The 18,521-nt window shown below is 47.9% G+C and overlaps 5 protein-coding genes across 5 annotated transcripts; 4 read left to right on the top strand and 1 right to left on the bottom strand.

Moving 5' to 3' along the window:
• Positions 1 to 56: 56 nt before the first annotated feature.
• On the top strand, positions 57 to 659 carry TPRL2-0 (Tropinone reductase-like 2; the record flags this gene model as incomplete). Its single annotated transcript, XM_036642184.1, has 4 exons — positions 57 to 168; positions 219 to 291; positions 363 to 575; positions 653 to 659. The coding sequence occupies 4 exons, from the start codon at positions 57 to 59 to the stop codon at positions 657 to 659; spliced, it is 405 nt and encodes a 134-aa protein (XP_036492136.1).
• A 3,960-nt stretch (positions 660 to 4,619) lies between these two features.
• On the top strand, positions 4,620 to 7,690 carry CGCS363_v010334 (uncharacterized protein; the record flags this gene model as incomplete). Its single annotated transcript, XM_036642183.1, has 8 exons — positions 4,620 to 4,788; positions 4,844 to 5,712; positions 6,169 to 6,327; positions 6,390 to 6,809; positions 6,981 to 7,272; positions 7,329 to 7,516; positions 7,570 to 7,628; positions 7,681 to 7,690. 8 exons carry the CDS (start codon positions 4,620 to 4,622, stop codon positions 7,688 to 7,690), a joined length of 2,166 nt encoding a protein of 721 aa, XP_036492138.1.
• Positions 7,691 to 9,509: 1,819 nt separating this feature from the next.
• Positions 9,510 to 10,488, top strand: CGCS363_v010333 (3-hydroxyisobutyrate dehydrogenase; the record flags this gene model as incomplete). Its single annotated transcript, XM_036642182.1, has 2 exons — positions 9,510 to 9,656; positions 9,709 to 10,488. 2 exons carry the CDS (start codon positions 9,510 to 9,512, stop codon positions 10,486 to 10,488), a joined length of 927 nt encoding a protein of 308 aa, XP_036492133.1.
• A 3,460-nt stretch (positions 10,489 to 13,948) lies between these two features.
• On the bottom strand, positions 13,949 to 14,779 carry CGCS363_v010332 (uncharacterized protein; the record flags this gene model as incomplete). Its single annotated transcript, XM_036642181.1, has 1 exon — positions 13,949 to 14,779. The coding sequence occupies one exon, from the start codon at positions 14,777 to 14,779 to the stop codon at positions 13,949 to 13,951; it is 831 nt and encodes a 276-aa protein (XP_036492135.1).
• Positions 14,780 to 15,921: 1,142 nt separating this feature from the next.
• atE (Cytochrome P450 monooxygenase atE) lies at positions 15,922 to 18,500 on the top strand (the record flags this gene model as incomplete). The annotated part of the gene is made up of 3 exons (XM_036642180.1): positions 15,922 to 16,276; positions 17,237 to 18,269; positions 18,326 to 18,500. 3 exons carry the CDS (start codon positions 15,922 to 15,924, stop codon positions 18,498 to 18,500), a joined length of 1,563 nt encoding a protein of 520 aa, XP_036492131.1.
• Between the last annotated feature and the right edge of the window lie 21 nt (positions 18,501 to 18,521).

Here is an 18,521-nt window from a genome sequence, read left to right as displayed (position 1 = left end):
ATGTTCACGTACCCATTTCATCAAGTTTGCACGCAAAGCTCTGAATTACGCACAGAATGACCACTTATATCATCAACGACGGGGAGTTTGAAAAACTCCAGAACAAGGTGATTCTCGTCACTGGTGGTGCTGCCGGCATTGGCCGAGCCATTGTGACTCTCGCTCATGGTAAGCAGCCTTTCTTTATCAGAAGAGTAGTATCACTTACTTGTTCCCAGAGAATGGCGCCAAAGTAGCGTTCTGCGACGTCGACGAGGCTCGAGGCAAACAAGTGGAGCAGGAGCTTGACGCGTAACAAACTGCCTATGTCATAGCAGACATTCAATCTCTCAAGAAAGAGGGGCTAATGGATCTTTTCGCAGTAACGCGTTCTTCAAGCGATGCGACGTATTTGACTGGGATGAACTCCTCCACTTCTTCCAAGAAACCGTTTCGAAATTCGGCCGGATCGATACAGTCATTGCGAACGCCGCAATTAATAAGTTAGAGACACTTGATGAGCCCATTGATGACGATTTGTTGCATTTGAAGAAGCCGGACCTCTCCGTTCTGAACGTCAACATTGCTGCAACCTGGTACGTGACCAAATGCGCGATCAGCTTTTTCCGGATGCATCCTGAGATACCCTCGCAACTTGTTCTCTTTGGATCAGCGGCTAGCATCTGGGACACACCCCCCTTGTACACATATTGTGCCAGTAAAGGGGCTGTGTTGGGTCTCATGCGTTCCCTGCGGACCCAGCTTCCAAAGATGAACATCAGCGTGAACATGATAGCTCCTTGGATGACAGGTAAGAGAAATAGACCAGGCTATAGTGACCCCGGGTACTTCCAATATGGTTCTGATTTGAAAATCGTTAGTAACGGAAATGGTAACAGACCATATCAGATCGATTTGGGGGGACCTTCCAGCCAACCAGCCCCGAGATGTTGCCAAAGCAAGTCTTCTGTCAGCAGCAAGACCTGATATCAATGGCAAAACCTTTTTTGTGAATGGAGGCAATATAACGGAGTTGGAGGACAAGCTAGACGAGACCCAGCCACTTTGGTTGGGGATGGAATTGGATAGAAATATGCGGGAAGGGCAGCGAAGACTGATTCCCTAGCCGGACACCCAGAAGCCAAAAAAGGCTCGCTCTACCCTTGCTCCATAGACATATATACACAAGGATGCTTTGGGGACAGATCGTTTCAATGAGAATTCTGATAAGATGAGAAATTTCCCAGCCTTCACATTGTTGCTAGAAATCGTGGGCCTTTCTCGTTGCCAAACTGCCTTGGTCCTCGAAAGTACGACTCCCACGGAAGTATCAGTCACGGCAGTGAAGGATTGGATGGAGTGTCGGTTTCCTGTGGACGTATGCCGTTTCAGGGCCACCATGTACTGAATGCGGGGAAGTCGCGAGAGTGGAGGCAACCTCAAATATTTAATTCTGATCTTTTCCCCAATACCGGGGTTACTTATCGAGAGGCCCAGAGCAGGTCATTCCTCATGTCTCTATTCCAAAATGGCATTGAATAGACCGATTCCCCTGGCCACTGGGGCTGTCGAGATTGTGCTACTGGACGGAGGAGGATTCACAACCACCGACGACACAAAGATCCACGAGGATGGGCATTTGGAGCCGTACTATCTTTACGATTGGTGTTTCTTCATTCATCACAGAGCTACGGGCCGACGGATGCTCTGGGATCTTGGAATCCACAATGTTAGTTCACGATGGGCATACCGTTTACACCCCCGCTCATTAGCCGCCGTGTAGGATCGCGAACTCTATACGCCGTTTGTCTTAAACTATCACTGGACGAGTTGCAATCCAGTTGGACCCAGCAAATCGCTCATAACGCAGCTTGAGGACTTAGGAGTGATGGCAGAAGAAATCGATACTGTCATATTCAGGCAAGAACCTAAATCTCCCCATAAGTATGTCCAGGCCAATGGGACCACGTGGCTGACCTGAGAGTAGTCATGCCCATTGGGATCATTGCCGACCGCTGAAAGGCGAGTTCCCCCGCGCCAAAGTTCTGTTCGGCCCTGGTACTGCAAAGCACTGTTCCCCAGGGCATGTGAGAGATGGCGAAATTCAACCAATGGTCCAGTGGGACTCTCGCTTTTTTGGTGAGGGCGACTCGCAGACAGAGTCCTTTGAAGAGCTTGAGGGGCCATGGGTTCAATGGGGCCCTTTTCATCGTGCGAATGACTTCTTTGGCGATGGCAGCTTCTGGGTGATTGACGCCCCCGGGCATATGGAGGGTAATCTGGCTGCAGCCGCCCGACTAACGAACGGGCAGCATGTTGTCTTAGCAAGTGATTGCTGTCATTCGAGGTCAGTTACCCATCACTTTTTGTTGGAGCAGTGGGTGGGTTATCGACGACTAACCTGGCCTTTTGGCGTGTAGAGATATTTTCGATGGTCGCCGAAGCATTGCTAACATTTTACTTCCCGATGGCTCTCACTTTTGCTTGCACGAAGACTTGAACAAAGCCTGGAGCACCATCGAAGAGCTCAGACAGGCAAGTGAACGATATGGGATGCATATCGCCATGGCTCATGATGCCGAGTTTATCAAAAATGGCGAGGATGAGGTTCTCATGTCAATCTTACATCCGGGATTTGATGAATCGTGTCTTGCGAGGATCCGGGCTCATGAACGGCCGTGAAGGAACATCTTACGAAGTCGATTGTAAGCTGTTGGCCCATGTTCCGTCGCAACCAGCGAGAGTCTCAGAGAAGTGATAAGCAAGACCAGTAGCACTAGACATTTAGCAAACCATCATCACTCGAACAGTGACTTTGCCGCGCAGTCCCCATCTTTTCCCCGCATTTCGCCCCCACCAAGTTTAGCTAACTTCCAACTGTGCCTTCTGGGGTGCAGCTGCCACTGTGCTATCTACTATGGTGTTATGGGTAAGTAAAACTAGTGGAGATAGTAGCGCTTAGAAATAGGGGATATGGTAGGGGGGTACTAACTAATGATATTTTAGGCTATAATAATAGCGAAAGGTAGCAAATTTAGCAGAAAAATAGGTGTATATTAAAAAAAGACGATTTATATTACTATTTTAGTACTTTATATATATACTATTAGTATTAATAACTACTTAGTAATATACTAATATACTATAAATAAGCTTTTTAAGGTAGGACTCTAGAAAGGCTTCTTATACCTCCTTAACTTATTATTATAGTTAAGGATAACTAAGCTTCTTAATTAAGCTATAGTTTTCCTTAATATAATCTTTTATTTAGTTCTAATAGGACTTAATTAGGTTGAGGTTAGGAGAAAAAGGTAATTAGTCTACTTATTAGATCCCTCTAGTAGCTATTTCTTTCTTTATATTTTAGGTAGAGTGATTTAAGGTGCTATTCTATATAAAAATAAAGTTCTTATTATATCTCTAGTAGTATTAGAGAAGCTAGTTATTAATAATAGGTATAATATATTATTAGTAATTAGTAGTATTAATATAGTTTTAATCTTTCTCTTAGAAGACTTTAAGGTTTTTATAGTATCTATAGAAATATTTTTAGAATATCTAGCTACTTTTCTTAAGATGCTTTTTAATAATATAAATAGGATTTTATTTTTCCTTAAGTTAGTAAATAATATACTGCTTTTAGTAGTAGCTATTAGTAATCTATATTTTATTAGTTTATAGGATATGATACTACTAGTTAATAGTTTAATTAATATACTTAAGAGCTTAAGTGAGGTGTTTTTATCTATTAGCTTTAGTGATAGGGGGCTTATAGTAGGTAATATACTACTAAAAGCTTAGTTAATATAAAGCTACCTATATAGTAAAGACCTTAAAAACTATATTAAAAAGAATAATAGATAATTATAAGAAGGTAGCTTTATAGCCTTTTTAGGAGGAGGTAATATATTTAACTAATTATGCTTCCTGTTTAGAGGTTATTACTCTTAGGCGCTTAGGGTGTAGTATAGGTATTATAGAGGCTATAGTGTAAGTTTTATAGACTTATTCCCTTAAAAAATTAGTAATTTTAATAATTTTAGTATAAGTTATCTTAGTATTATTATAAAGTGTGTGAATTTATGTTTTTTTAACTTTTAATAGTTATTTTATGTAGGAGCTTTTTAGTTAAGCTATTATAATAAAAAAAGAGTGGTTTTTAAGGTTATTAGAGTTAAAGTTAATTAGAGGGCTTTAAAGAGGGCAGAATAATTTATAATTAGTAGGCTAGTAGTAAAAAAAGGTAGCTAAGGTGGTGAGGGGTTAAAATTACCTTTTTAGGATTAGTGCTGTCTAAAAAGGGTATAGTTGGGGGGTGTGGTGGTTGAGGTGGGTGCAGCCTATAGATATCTGATAGGGTGGTTTTATTTTGGCCTGATACCATAGTACAGGGGGGCTGGCCCACCTATGAGTGTGTGAGCTAGGCAAACCCTTGTTCTGCGTAAGCTGCCCCGGACTCGCTCGGCAACTGCACAACCCGACACCCCGCAACGTTGAGTGTCGAACACGAACTTCGCCATCGTCACAACTTGAGCAGCCACCGCCATCCTCCGAGTCTCTAGCCCTATCTGAAAGCCTCGAACAGCGCTTGCATCGAAAACCTGAGAACGAACAACCCAGCTTGCTTATGTCGCCAAACGATGATCACCCAGCTGCGGTCGCACGGAGAGGCCGCCCCCAGCGTCAGTACAAGTGCGGATACTGCCCAAAAGCGTTCAAGCGCAGTGAGCATTGCATTCGACACCAGCGCACCCATACCCGAGAGAAGCCATATATCTGCCGGTACTGCCACAAGTCTTATGGAAGGAAGTATGTGGATCCACATCTTGATCCTGTCACTCTCGTGGATAACAGTTCACTAAAGTGCCACTGGTGCCCAGAGATTTGGTAACAAGACACGAGCGCACTCTACATGCGAAGTCGCACAACAACGAGAAGATCGCCGACGAGGTGACAGTGGCATGTTCACTATCGACGCAAGCAACGAACCACGAGACACCTGTTAGCGACGATATTTCGGACGGCGAAGAGATAGATCTGGAAAGACAGTCTTACCCAGAGTCCCTCGAGTACCAGTCTCCACGTAACGACGTAGCTTCTTCAGCCTCCTCTCCCATTACCGGTCGATTCGAAGCAAATTTTCAAACAGCCTCTCCATTTGGCGTGGAAGACCGCGACGTCATTTTGGAAGGCATCGTCCAAGCAGAGTCAGAACCAAGGTTGCCAGGTCAGAGGTGTGACGAAACCTCTGAAGAATGCTCGAATGGTTCAAGAAGGGCGCAGACCCAGTCTTCCAGCCCACATACCGCTGATCCGCGACCACACCAGCTAGAAGTGTTAGAACTGGACATGATTGACCCGGCGTTGTTTTCAGATATTGGCCAAGAGATGGACATGGACTTTGGGCTCCCAGGACCGTCGGCAAACGTACCCAGTCACGAACCAACGGAAGTACTTCGCCAACATGTCCCAGGAGGAACGGATCAGCGCACGGATCGCTCTGTCGCGATGCATAACGATCCAGGATCGTTTGTCTTCTCACCAAACACAATGGCAGAGCTAAATCTTACTGCAATCGAATTCGCTTCTTTAACTCGCCAGGCTGGCGATATCAGCGAGGATCGCCTTCAAGTAGAGACTGGTGGCCTTGCTACATCTGGCTTTATTGGAGACTATTCGCCAAACTCCCGGAAAGGCGCCCAGGCTGTTGTTGGGCCTTCAAGCGTGCCCTTGGTGAGTCCAACGGAAGTGCGAGGGACGGAACGTGCGTCCGATCTGCCGTCTCTTTCCGAGGACGGACATCCCCCATGCCCAACGTTTACAATCAGTGACGAAACCTGGGAGCGCATTCAACAAGACCTTTTCCGTCGCTTGCCAAACCCAGACCAGAGCATTCCCATTCCCGCCGCCAAATTTCTCCAAAGCTGTTTGTCAAGCTACATCACATGCTTTCACATCCACTTCCCTCTCATTCACATTCAGACACTGGAACTGCAACAAGTTCCAAGCCCCCTGATCCTCGCAATATGTGCTATTGGTGCGCTCTATCGTCTCGATCGTCGCCGGGCTAGAATGATGTACAATTTGGCAAAGCAGAGCTCAGGAGATGTAAGTTAAACTACACGAATACCCTTGGCCATTTGATGAAGGTGTGTGAGACATATTTGCTAACCTTGATCTCCGCTCCAGCAGATTAAAAACCCATTACCTGCTGATGGACGAGCTGTTGTAAAGGACTATGCTCTTTGGACTGTTCAGACGCGAGTGTTGCTTAGTTTCTTCGCCATAATGAGTGGTGATAGAGAACTTGTCAACGATACCATGAGAGACAACGGATTTTACACTTTGGTACGATATATTGCTATTCACCCAATTCTCGTGAGGATTCTTTTGTTCTGACCGAGAGCTAGGTGTACAGCAAAGCCCGAGCAGCTGTAGCGGGAGGCGCCCCTGAATCAGACACTATGGATTGGCAATTATGGATCGAGCTTGAATCATGGAAACGATTGATAGGCGGCATATTCATCGAAAGCACGTTGACAATGGTCATATACGAAGTTAACCCGGGGTTTCACGCAACTCAAGACCTGGACATCCCAGTGTATAGCGATGAAATCCTGTGGAATGCGGGGTCCCCTGATGACTGGAGAGAAACATACATCAGCATCGGAACGAAGAAAGAAAGCAGGCGCCACACCATCAAAGATGTCCTAGTGGACATTTTACTCGAAGGGAAGTATCACGCAAACATCATGCCTTACCACGTATCGCCACTCACCGCTCTCGTTGCTGTACATGCGCTGGTGGTACACATGTGGCAGCGTTTCCAAGTATGCCAAGCGCTCACATCAACAACTTCGTTGTTTTCTTCCAGCTCTGAACACGACCCCCTCAGCTCATCATTGCTGCGAAGCGCCATGCAGTCTTTGGCTCGATGCGATGATTTTCTTCAAGGAGTCAGGAGTGAGCTTCCACATGCGGATGCTGACGAGCATGAAAAGGACCAAGAATGCTCCCTCGTGTTTAATTGCCAGGCTATATTGCGAATTGCTTACACCCGCATTGCTGGCCCTTCGATCAGAATTAGCCTCATGAACACAGATGATGCAGATGTGGACGCGGCAATATCTTCATTTGTGACTGCGAAAATGGAACGCAGCCCACAATTACTCGATATCATTTCAAAATCTTTCGAAGGCTTCAAGATCCCAGTCAAAATTGGTCACTTGCTTGTACGAAAGACAGCAGCATTTCGTTGGAGCGTGGAGCACGCAGTAGCAGGATGGTCAAGCGGTAAGAGCATACACAGTGATACAGGGCCATGAAAGTTGAACTGAAATATTCGATAGCAATTCTTGTGTCTAAATGGGTCTATTCCATAGAGATTGGTGTCTTTGCTGGCATACAGCCGACTGCGGCCGAAAGCAAGCTGCTTACCATCATCAGAGAGGCTCTCGAAGAAGCAGAATGCGAACTGAGTGAAGCTTCGTGCTTATCGGCGGCCGTGGCCAAGACCTGGGGTTGGTTCATGCACGATGTAAGTGTCCAGAATTGACGGCAAGGTTTGCATATTTAACATTAGCGACATAGGTCTGGATCTGGGGGATTACGCCTCGAATGGGAGAAGCACTCAATCGTCTGGCAATTGCGTACACCCGTATAATTGATGCAGCCAAAGGGCATGTGGTTGACCATTCACAGCTGTGCTTAGGCGGGCTGGAAAGCAGAGACCGCTTCGAAAGCATTTATGTAGGCAGTCGTGCCAGCTGTAATCTTTGACATTGGAAAATGGGTGGAACATGTCTGAGTTTCGCTATGGAATCTCATGAATGGCCAAATAGTGAAGCTCACTTAATATCATCTTACGAAGGCGTTCAAACGAGGCATAGTGTGGGGTACTGGTGGGTTGGCAGGGTTCATCTACAGAAACGAGTTGGAAATTGTATGTGGGGAGGGGGGCAGTGAGTGCCTCGGCGGTCTGAGATTGTTATTTGGGAAGCTGCATACTTTGGCGGGCATCGAGTCGAGTGCTCATGTCTTTGTTCGCAACGTCATGAGTTTCCCAGGGAACATTATTTAACTAGACAAGGAGCAGTTGATTTAATTCAACGCGCACCGTCAAATGACGTTGGTGACGCCTACCCCGCGTTGGCACACAAGAGTACATAAAATATATCCTCAAGCCCTTGCTTGTGTGCCCGCCAAGGCCCCTACTCAACTCAACAATGACATCAAACAACGACATTCTCAAATCGTCCCTACTTGCTCTCGAGGCCTCGGCCCGTGGCATCGTCAGCGTTTCCGCTCTGCGTGGCGGTGAATTCACCCTTCCCAGTAGTCTTTTTGTGTCAGGGGTTTCCCCCACAGAGAGGGTTCTGGTGCCTTCACTCTCCTTCTTGATCGTACAGAAATGCAACAAAAATGGCGCTAGGCGCATTCTATTTGACCTGGGTCTCCGCCGCGACACTGGCAACTATTCGGAACCGATACAACGTCATTTAAAAAGTCGGCAACCAATACTACCGCTCCCAGACGTGCGCCAGAGCCTGCTCGAAGGTGGTCTGAGTCCTGGAAGTATCAATCAAGTCGTGCTCAGCCATGTTCACTGGGATCATATCGGAACGCCATCCGACTTTTCCGCAGCAGAATTCTTCGTCGGTGCGGGATCTCTCGACCTGCTTAAGACCGGCCTGAACAGGCACTTGTCTCACTCTAACTTTGAAATCAACCTCTTCGACAACGTCGAAGTTAAAGAGTTGTCGCGCCCCGCAAAGATGGCATCTGAATTGAATGATAGCTGGCACGACATTGGAGGGCTGAAGATCTTCGATTTTGGAGGTAGCGACAGCGGCTCACTCTACATTGTCGACTCGCCCGGTCATCTAATCGGCCACATCAACCTTTTAGCACGAATAGGCACTGGGAAATGGGCTTTACTTATTGGAGATGCCTGTCATGACCAGCGTTTGCTTCATGGAAGGGAACCCATTGCAGAATGGACAGATGATACAGGACGGACGTGCTGTATCCACATGGACAAAATAAAGGCTGCCGAAACTCTTAGAAAGATTTCGGAGTGGACGGAGGCCTTCAAGACAAGCGGCATGTCTTTGGAAGTTATATTTGCTCATGACGCGGAATGGACAAATACTCATAAGACCGCTTTCTTCCCTGGAACAATCTAACGGCATACGAGTATGAGTTTTTGAATGAGCAATCCGTGCCCCCACAGCCAAAATCGGACAGAGAAAATGTGAGAAATTTGACATGTGAGTAAGCAGAACAATGTGTGGTGGGCGTCTGGCTGTAGGTAAGTATTGGATGTTACTTACCCCGCCGTCCGGGAAGCCCCTAAAAGGGAGCACATTGCACCCTTCCTTCTCGAAGCCAGTCGCCACTCACCATCTAACGACATCACTTTCTAAACGCACCGCCATCGAACACCGGTGACGATTTCTTTATCTAATACTTGCATAATGGAAATGTATCACCGTCTGGGTTTTATTGGTCTTGGTGCAATGGGTGCTCCCATGGCTTCCAACCTTGCCGCGAAGTTGGCTCAGGATTATAAGATATGCATCTACGACGTCTCGCAGGAAGCTATGAAATCTTTCGTCGAAGCTCACGGGCAGTCGGTATCAATCTGTCACTCACCGAAAGAGGTTTCTCAAGGAACAGTAAGGTTTGACCCAATATCAGTCAACGGGCATTACTTAACGACCTTTGTAGGACATCATCTTCACCATGCTGCCAGAAGGTTCCCACGTGAGAGCCGTCTACCTGGATCCTGTTGACGGCATCCTGCATTCGAAGATGTCCGCTCGCCTGCTTCTTGACTGCTCTACCATTGACACTGAGACGTCTCTCGCAGTGTCCACTGCAGTCAAGTCGCGTTTCCCTGACGTCGCGTTCTATGATGCCCCGGTGTCAGGAGGTACTCTTGGTGCAGTGGCAGCGTCTCTCACCCTCATGGTTGGTTGTTCTGAGAACGATAGTAATTGGTCACTCGTCGAAGGTTTGTTGGGACTCGTGGGCAAGAATATCATCGCATGCGGGGGCCCCGGCATGGGTCTCACCGCAAAGCTGTGCAATAACTATTGCTCTGGACTCATTTCACTCGCCACAGCTGAGGCCATGAACATTGGCATGCGTTCAGGTATGGATCCACGGCTACTTTCTCGGGTGTTTTCCAAAAGCACGGCACAGAGCACAATCTGCGACAAGTTCAATCCTGTTCCTGGCATATGCCCAGATGCACCGTCCAGTCACGGATATAGGGGCGGCTTCAAAGTGCAATTGATGGCAAAGGACTTTGGGTTAGCTGTTTCGACTGCAGAAACAGTCGGCGCAAAGCTGCTGTTGGGGACTGCTGGCCTAGAGGCATACACTAAGGCGAGCCAATCCGCAGAGTGTCGAGATCTAGACTCTCGAGTGCTTTTCAGGCATATTGGAGGCCAGGAAGATTGGGAGGATGACTCTAAGAAAAGCCAAACGCCTGTTTCTCGCTGATGGTTGCTTCTGAATCGTAGCGCTGACATACGAGGTGCTGCGCATGGGGAGGCGATGTAGTTTCCATCGCATTTCATTATCCGTCTATCAGGCATTTCACTTTCAAGAGTATCGTAGTCAAAGTGCAGCCTCAAAAGGACGTCGGATTAAGCCACTGTCTCCATCTTTTTCTCGTTGAGTCGCCTTGTTTGCACTGTGACTGCCAAACTCACAAAACGTGGGGTGCATAGTCCAATTTGCGCGTGGTCGGGTACGCCGTCAAGCGCGGGGCTGTCTTCTCCACATTACACTCCGTTGCGTTGACAGCGTCCGCCCCCCCTTTTTGCCGAAATTACGCACGCATAATCCCTGTATATACATGAAAATTTGCCCAACGCCACGTAGATATTCGTAGTACGGCAATTGACCTATTCTGATGGCTTCAATTGATCTATTTCTATTGAATCTCATTATCTGAGGGCATCGTGATGCCTCCTAAACGCCGCCGCGCGGCTCGGCAGGCGGATGATGACCCTTCTGGGCATCGTCCGTCACCCATCGCCAACGGTACGCGGAAACAACGACGTATACAACAACTGGCACAGGACGCCGCCAGAGATCCTCCTCAACGCTCTGCCTCGCCGTCGATCAGGATCGTTACGCCCGCCGAGAGGGCTCGCCGGGCTGCCGCCGCCGAAGAGGCCGCCGAGGAGGCCGCCGAGGAGGTTATCGTCGCCGAGGCTGGACCCGAGACTAATGATTTGGTGGCGGCTGAGTCTACATCGCGAAGAAAGCGTGTACTTATAGCCCCTCCGTCATCACGAAGAGCTCCAAAAGCGTCCTCTCGCCAAAAAGCAACGACAACGCAGAGGAAGCGAAAGAAGGATCCGCCGCATACGATCCGGCTCCGAAGTACTCTGCCTTCGTCGATGCCACCGTTTCGACCAGACTCGACCCCAGTTAACCCAACCCCTCGTCAAACCACTCGATTTGCGGACGATACGCCTACGGCCCCTCGCCATAGCGCTGATGATACGTTTATGTCGTTCCACGATGTATTTGAAGAGGAGGACGATATGGGTAACGAGGAACCAACTCTGCTACAAATCCAGGTTACCCGTGGCCCAGCGCTCAAGGGTAACGGTTTACCTGTTCTCGATCTAACCATCGAGAGCATCGCGTATAACAGATTCAGTATTGCTCCTGTATTAGATGCGAATAGTAGAGACTGGGAGGCAGACAGCGGCGCCCAACTTGAGGCAGAAGTGGCTCACTCGTATATTGTGAAGAAGGCCAATATCGCTGTTGTCGTTGCTTGGAGGAAGCCCACCAACGCATCTAAACCAACACCAATCTTCACTCGGGTCTATCCGTCTACTGGAGGGGTCACTTGGCCAAGTATTCCATGGGTTGATATTGTCCCCTCTCTTGAACAAGCTGAAGAGAGGGGTGAAGTCCACCTCACCGTCAAGTGGCAATACAGCGCCGTACCAATCTCTGGTGGTATAGTGACTGGCGTACGAACGCCTCGAAAAGGTGGCCGAGCAGGCGTTTCAGCCGGCATGCAAGAGGCGATCGATCGTGAGGCTAACGATCCTGCAAACGTCGAGCGTCGGAAGGAGGGTATGCACAGACAACTTCTCCGTACGCACATCTGCCCAGAGTACCAGAGATGTAAGAATAGTTCGGGCGACGAGAAGTTCAACTGGTGCTATATACTAGGCCAGAAGCACTACAAGATCAAATCTCACCATATAGAGAAGTGGGCGAAGGCTATTATGACTGGACAGGCTGGCGTTGACAATATGGAACCACCTAAAGAACTGCTTGGTGAGATTCTTCACGACCAGTTTATAGAGGATCAGAAACGCCAGGGCAAGAGAAGTAAGAATATCGTGGAGGTTGATGATAACCAGGAGACGACAGTGATGACGGAAGAGAAGGCTGAAAATGCCGCACTTCCATCATCAGGGTCAAGATCTGGCCTAACCAACGCCAACAGCAACGCCATCGTCAATATATACGGCAACGCGGGGGCGCCAGATCGTCATCTTCAATATCCTAACCCATACGTACAGCTGCCGCCGCCGGCGCCGCCGCCGCCGGCATATTGGCCATATGCGAACATCTCACAGTATTCGTTGCCAACTCTTCCGCCATTGAACCTTCCAAGCACTCGTCAACCAAGTATCGCACTCCCGATTCGTTCGTCCTCGCCAGTGGTACCGGATTCGCCTCGAAAAGCTCTAGATCAAGTGGCCAGCTTCATCAAGTGGTTTATATCCGTCCGCGGCAAGCGATATAACGTCGACGAAGGGTTCAGAAAGAAGCTACAGAAACTGCGATCAGTAGACAGTAGCTTGCGGGCAATTCGCAAGTTACCAGATATTTGGTTTACTGAACAGGGTTTTACTCAAGATCTTACCGAAGATGTCAGGAACTCGATCAAATCCTTCATAGACAACAGCGCCTACTACGGAGGGCAGTCTGACGCCCTCTCCGACGTGGTATCTCACTCTGAACTTCATTCAAACCATCGAGAGTCAGAAGGAGATGTTTATACAAGAATATACGCTGGATTGCCAGGAGGGACGGCGGCGGCGCCAGTTGAAAACTCTGCGGCGCTAGTTTCAGGCGAGTTGGGGTCATCCCGACATATCGACGCCCTAGTGCCACGTCAATCCATCGAGCAAGAGATCCGTGGTACGCCAGTTGAAGTTGGTCGACGTGGTGAGTGTATATAGAGCTGTTTACTGTCGAATATGGCTAACTTTGTAGGCGTTTCGGAACTCTTTGGTTTCGTTTCGTCACCACTGCTGTCAGCGTCGCAGATGCTGCCCACGCAGTTACAGATCGAACAAGACGAAATCGAGCAAGGCGATGAGGACAATCAGATTGAAATCTCGAGTGATACGTCGTCAACAGAGACGTATTACTCGGAGGAGGATAACGAAGAAGAGTGATACAGCAAGAGTGGTGTGAAGTTTGACTGTATGCGCGATTTTTTTGCATGACGTGTTCAACCACGGAAAAGTCTACCCATAGCCGTAGATTCAACACTGCCGCTCTATACGTATAAAAGCAATAGAATTACTGTTATTTTGGATCTGCAAACAATACACTTCGGTCCATCCCGATACTGGTTAGGGGCAGTTGAAGTCTCTGACTATGGTTGAAGTCTCTGATCGTGATGACGTGTCATCATCACAAATCATCGTCACAAGCATCAACAACGCGTTTCAGCCGTTATACAGGCAAAATTGATATGTATACGTAGCTACCGACGAAAACAATGGACGACGGTATATTTTTTGTGTTCTGGTGCGCTTGTGGCTAACCTTTTGGCAATCTTGTTGGCTACAATCATGGATTTGATGATTGACCATCATATGACGACACGATTAAGATCTATTGCGCGCGAACGCACGATGAAAATTTGGATTGCTTGCTGATGTTCAATATTGGCAGCAAATCCTCCCTTTTATAGTTCGATATCGTCAAATATATGCTCTGTCCCATCAAAGTTGACGAACGAATGGCGGAAATGGCCCTCGATCTGGGGTAGACGATACCCAATCTCCATAGCGCAGTCACGTAGATATTCCATGAAATCCCGAGTGTCATTCTCATCGTTGTTCCACTTCGAATACGTCTTCCTGATGTATCGCTTTAGATCGCCGAAGTACTCTTCGATGGGGTTGAAGTCTGGTGAATACGGAGGCAGAAACTCGAGATGGACACCTGATACCCGGCATAAACCCTCGATTTCAGGTATACGATGGCAGGAGAGGTTATCCATAACGATGACAGAGTTTGGCTCTGGAAAACGCCCACATTTCGGGATAAGGCACTCCTGTAGCCAACGAAAGAACCCATCGCCGTCAGTCGTACCATAATACGTAGTCAAGTGTAGGATACCGCTCAACGTGAGGGCTGGCAGGATCTGTACGCGAGAGTTCTGAAACCGATCAATCTCTGCAGTTCGAAACGCAGCAAGCCCTTTCGGCGCCCATCCAGTCCTCCGTATCCCAGTATCCTTATTGACGCCGGATTCGTCGACGAATACCAGCTGGTCGGGGCGATATCGTCGTATACGGTACAAGTACTCGTATCGTAGTTCGTCACTTCGCTGAGCAGCAATAATCTTGGACTTCTTGTTCGTCCAGCCAGCTGAGTTTAACTGTCGACTGATTGCAGAACGACTGATCTGGATCTCGAAGGCTTCAAATAGGAAATCTTGCATCTCTTCAAGAGATAGATCGCTGCGGTACTGCAGTAGTTCAAGAAGCTCTGTACGATGCCATATTTCCATCTTTTGTCGACTCTGGCGGCACCTCTTATATCTCTGCACTTCGCCAGTGATATTACGTCGTGATCTATGTCGTCGAATCGTTCGTTCGGTACAGCCAACGATACTTGCCAGCTCGTGGGTCTTTTGGTCTTCGAATGGCAGTATCATCGCGATCGTCGATAGCTGTAGATTCGATATTCTGGGCGCCATTGTATCGTCGTCGTCGCCCGGCGTCTTTCTCGATGTATCTGATATAATAAACCACGGACATGTACTGACCAGCGGCAAACTGTAAGTAACAGGGCACAATCTATACAGCAGTAGACTCTTGCTCAATATCGTGAACAAGCTGAGCTATCAGGAGAGTCATTAATCCTGTTGACTGCCAAAGCATTTGCTCTGAAGAACCGTATCAAGCCCCTTGGTATGCTTATATATTACTCAGAGCCATACAAACCGTATGCTGAGTAGATATATAAAGTCATACAGCAGGTCTCTTCTTCTGTTCCTCAGCAAATGTCATCTTGATCTCTCATGACGAAAATAGACCTTTTGTTGGTCGAATGGTATGGGGATGAGGTGACTAGCTGGGTTGGCAATGCCTCGATGGGTAGATTGACTGCTACGGAAGCATGAAATACACACCTTATGTCTCTATCGTGTAGTTATACGTTTGAATACTACTGGGACTATAGTGATTGACGGCAATTGAGGTGTTGGTGATGACTTTGACGCGTTTTGCGTGCGATGCAGAGAAATGCGCGTCACAGCGTAAAATTGGCTTTTTTTCATGTTTTTGCATAAGCGGGGAAAAAAAAGGGGGGCGGACGCTGTCAACGCAACGGAGTGTATGAGATGCCCTCCGTTAATTACCACAGACGTCTTCCCCACATAGAAGAGACAGCGTAGCGTTAGAGCGGTTTGTTCGAAAGTCTTCAGAGATGCCAATGCCGGCTCAGAATTCTGTCGAGGACCCCTTCTTCGACTCGGAGCTGCTGTCACTAGGTCTCTCATTACTATCCGTGGCTACATCTGTTTTTCAAGCCGATGAAGTGATACACTACAGTTATCTTGTGTTGAACAAAGTCCTCGATCAGCAAATTCAAGTCGTGTCTTCTAGCAATCGTGCTTACCCAGAACCTCCTACCTCGTCAATAATCGACATGACGTCAGAAAAGACAAACATCACTCAAATTGAACAGTCCGCCCACAAAACACTTTACGACAAAGGGCTTGAAATACGATACGAGGTTGCCGGTCGCTCATATGTGGACTCCGCTTTGACCGGAGGTTCCTCCGAATTCGCGCGGCCAATGCAAGAGCTGGTGACTGAGGCCTGCTGGGGATCGGTGTGGTCGAGGCCTGGTCTCGAAAGAAAGCAGCGGTCGTTGCTCAATATTGCCATGTTATGTGCCTTGAATAGGGCGCCGGAACTCGCAGCACACGTTCGGGGGGCTCTTCGAAACGGAGCCAGCGAAGTCGAGATCAGGGAAACACTACTTCAGGCTGCTATCTACTGTGGGATGCCAGCTGGAATTGAGGGTTTCAAGGTTGCCGAGAAGGTCATCTTGGCATTCAATGAAGAGAAAGGAAACAAGTCGTAAGGCTCGCAAGCGCCAGTAAATTATGTCGACCATGCGACACTGAAGCCAAGAGTAGTTGTTCATCTGTTTTAATAAATTCACTGCTCCAGCTTAGGCCACAGGGAGAAATCATATTGTGCTTTGTGGAATAAATCGCCTGCTGCCTACCATATGATAGATATCGCGTGAAGTACCACTATGTTGTTGAAAGATTTGAGCTTACAATTACGATCTGACCCAAGGAGGCGACTCAAAGTCTAGTGAATCTTAGCCTCCTAAATATTGCGTCTTTTTTAATGAGCTTCCGCGAGGCTAAGAAACAAATATCCTGCAATTTGGATAAGCTTACGTATCGAGCCATAGCACTCCATAAGATGATCTCGGGTTTCTTACGAATCTGCGCTTCTGGAAGAGTTGGTGCTCCCCACATGCGAGGACATTCTACGTTGAAACTGGATTCCCCACTCCACACTCACTACGCGAGCAGAGAGTATGGGGGAGTCTGGGGTAAATTAATGTCGACTCCCTACTCCTGCTCCGAGCGAACTTCAAAACATAACTTTCGTGCTGGAGGTTTTGCGTCGACATTCGAAGCTATCTCAACGACCTTAAAATTCAGTAACGATGAAATTCCAGCAACACGAGCCCTCGTCCCTCCCCGCCTTCTTTCGGGTTTGGAATTCGGATTTCGTGGTTTGGCACTTAACGATTGCTTTTATTGTTGCTCTCACGAGCATTTACTTGTGCTTGGTCCCCAATCGGATAACCGTAAGTGTGGCTCGGGTATTACCCCGCAGTCCTGTGCTGATGGGAATCACTTTTCAGGACTCACGAAGGAGAAAACTGCCTCCAGGGCCACGAGGACTGCCGATCGTGGGCAATTTGTTTGATCTAGCAGATTCTGAATCAGTCAGAGAGAAGGTTCGCAACTGGCATCAGACTTATGGCGATGTTTTCTACACCAAGGTCGGGGCTACAGATTACGTCTGGCTGTCATCTCCCAAGGCTGTTAAGGACTTAATGGACAAAAAGTCTGCGATCTATTCGTCACGGCCCCATCTACCTTTAGCTCAAGATGTGGCTAGCGGTGGATCTCGCCAGCTTTTCATGGCTTACGGTCAGGACTGGCGAAATCTGCGGAAACACAGTCACAGTCTTCTCAATCTGAATGCCACAAAGAAATACCAATCGACACAAGAGCTGGAGTCAAGGATACTACTACAGGACCTGCTCAATCAGCCAGATCAATTCTACACCATCAACCGGAGATATTCGACATCCGTCATATTGCTTGCTACGTACGGCTATCGCATTCCTTCCTTTCAAGACCCTCTGATAACTAAGATCTTCACTGTTCTGGAACATTTGTCAGTAATGATGGCGCCTGGAGCTTTTGCTGTTGAGGTTCTGCCGGCATTGGCTAGACTTCCAGAACGCTTCTTTGGAAACTGGAGGACTTGGGGCAGAAATGCGTTCGCACATGACAGCAAAGTTTACCTGGAGCTCTGGCAAACTCTGAAACAAACTACAGACGATGGAAGCGCGAGAGATTGCTTCTGTAAGGACTTCTACCTCGGTGATCCAAAGAAGAATGGCATAGACGACCTGTTGGCGGCCTACACATGCGGTGGCCTAGTAGAGGCTGGGGCAGAAACAACAGCCACGACAATCAACAATTGGACTCTTGCAATGATACTCTTTCCCGACGTCATGCGAAAAGGCCAAGAAGAACTGGATCGCGTTGTTGGATCTGGCCGGCTGCCGACTTGGGACGACGAAAAGAACCTTCCGTACATTCGAGCAATGATCAAAGAGACGTTGCGATGGCGGCCTGTCAATAAGTTTGGAATGTACCATGCTTCTACCGAGGATGACTGGTATGATGGCTTTTTTATTCCAAAAGGGTCAACGGTAGTGTTGAATTGGTGGTACGCTTTGCCTATCTTTTGCAAGACTATCTGGCTGATGTGGTCATCCAAAATAGGGCTATTCAACGGGACTCCAGTCGATTTGAACAGCCAGACATCTTTGAACCTGCGCGCTTTCTTGAGCACCCTCTCACAGCAGCCGAGTACATGAATGCGCCAGACCCTTATGACAGAGATCATTTCTCATACGGCGCAGGAAGGCAAGAAACCCAAAACTCAGTGGTAGTCTAAACACTGACTCAAAAATACAGG

This window comes from Colletotrichum siamense (assembly GCF_013390195.1).
Source record: "Colletotrichum siamense strain Cg363 chromosome Unknown KSG_Cg363_contig07, whole genome shotgun sequence".
Classification (NCBI taxonomy): domain Eukaryota; kingdom Fungi; phylum Ascomycota; class Sordariomycetes; order Glomerellales; family Glomerellaceae; genus Colletotrichum; species Colletotrichum siamense.
Note: the sequence above shows the minus strand (reverse complement) of the source record. Positions and strands in the feature narration are given on the sequence as shown.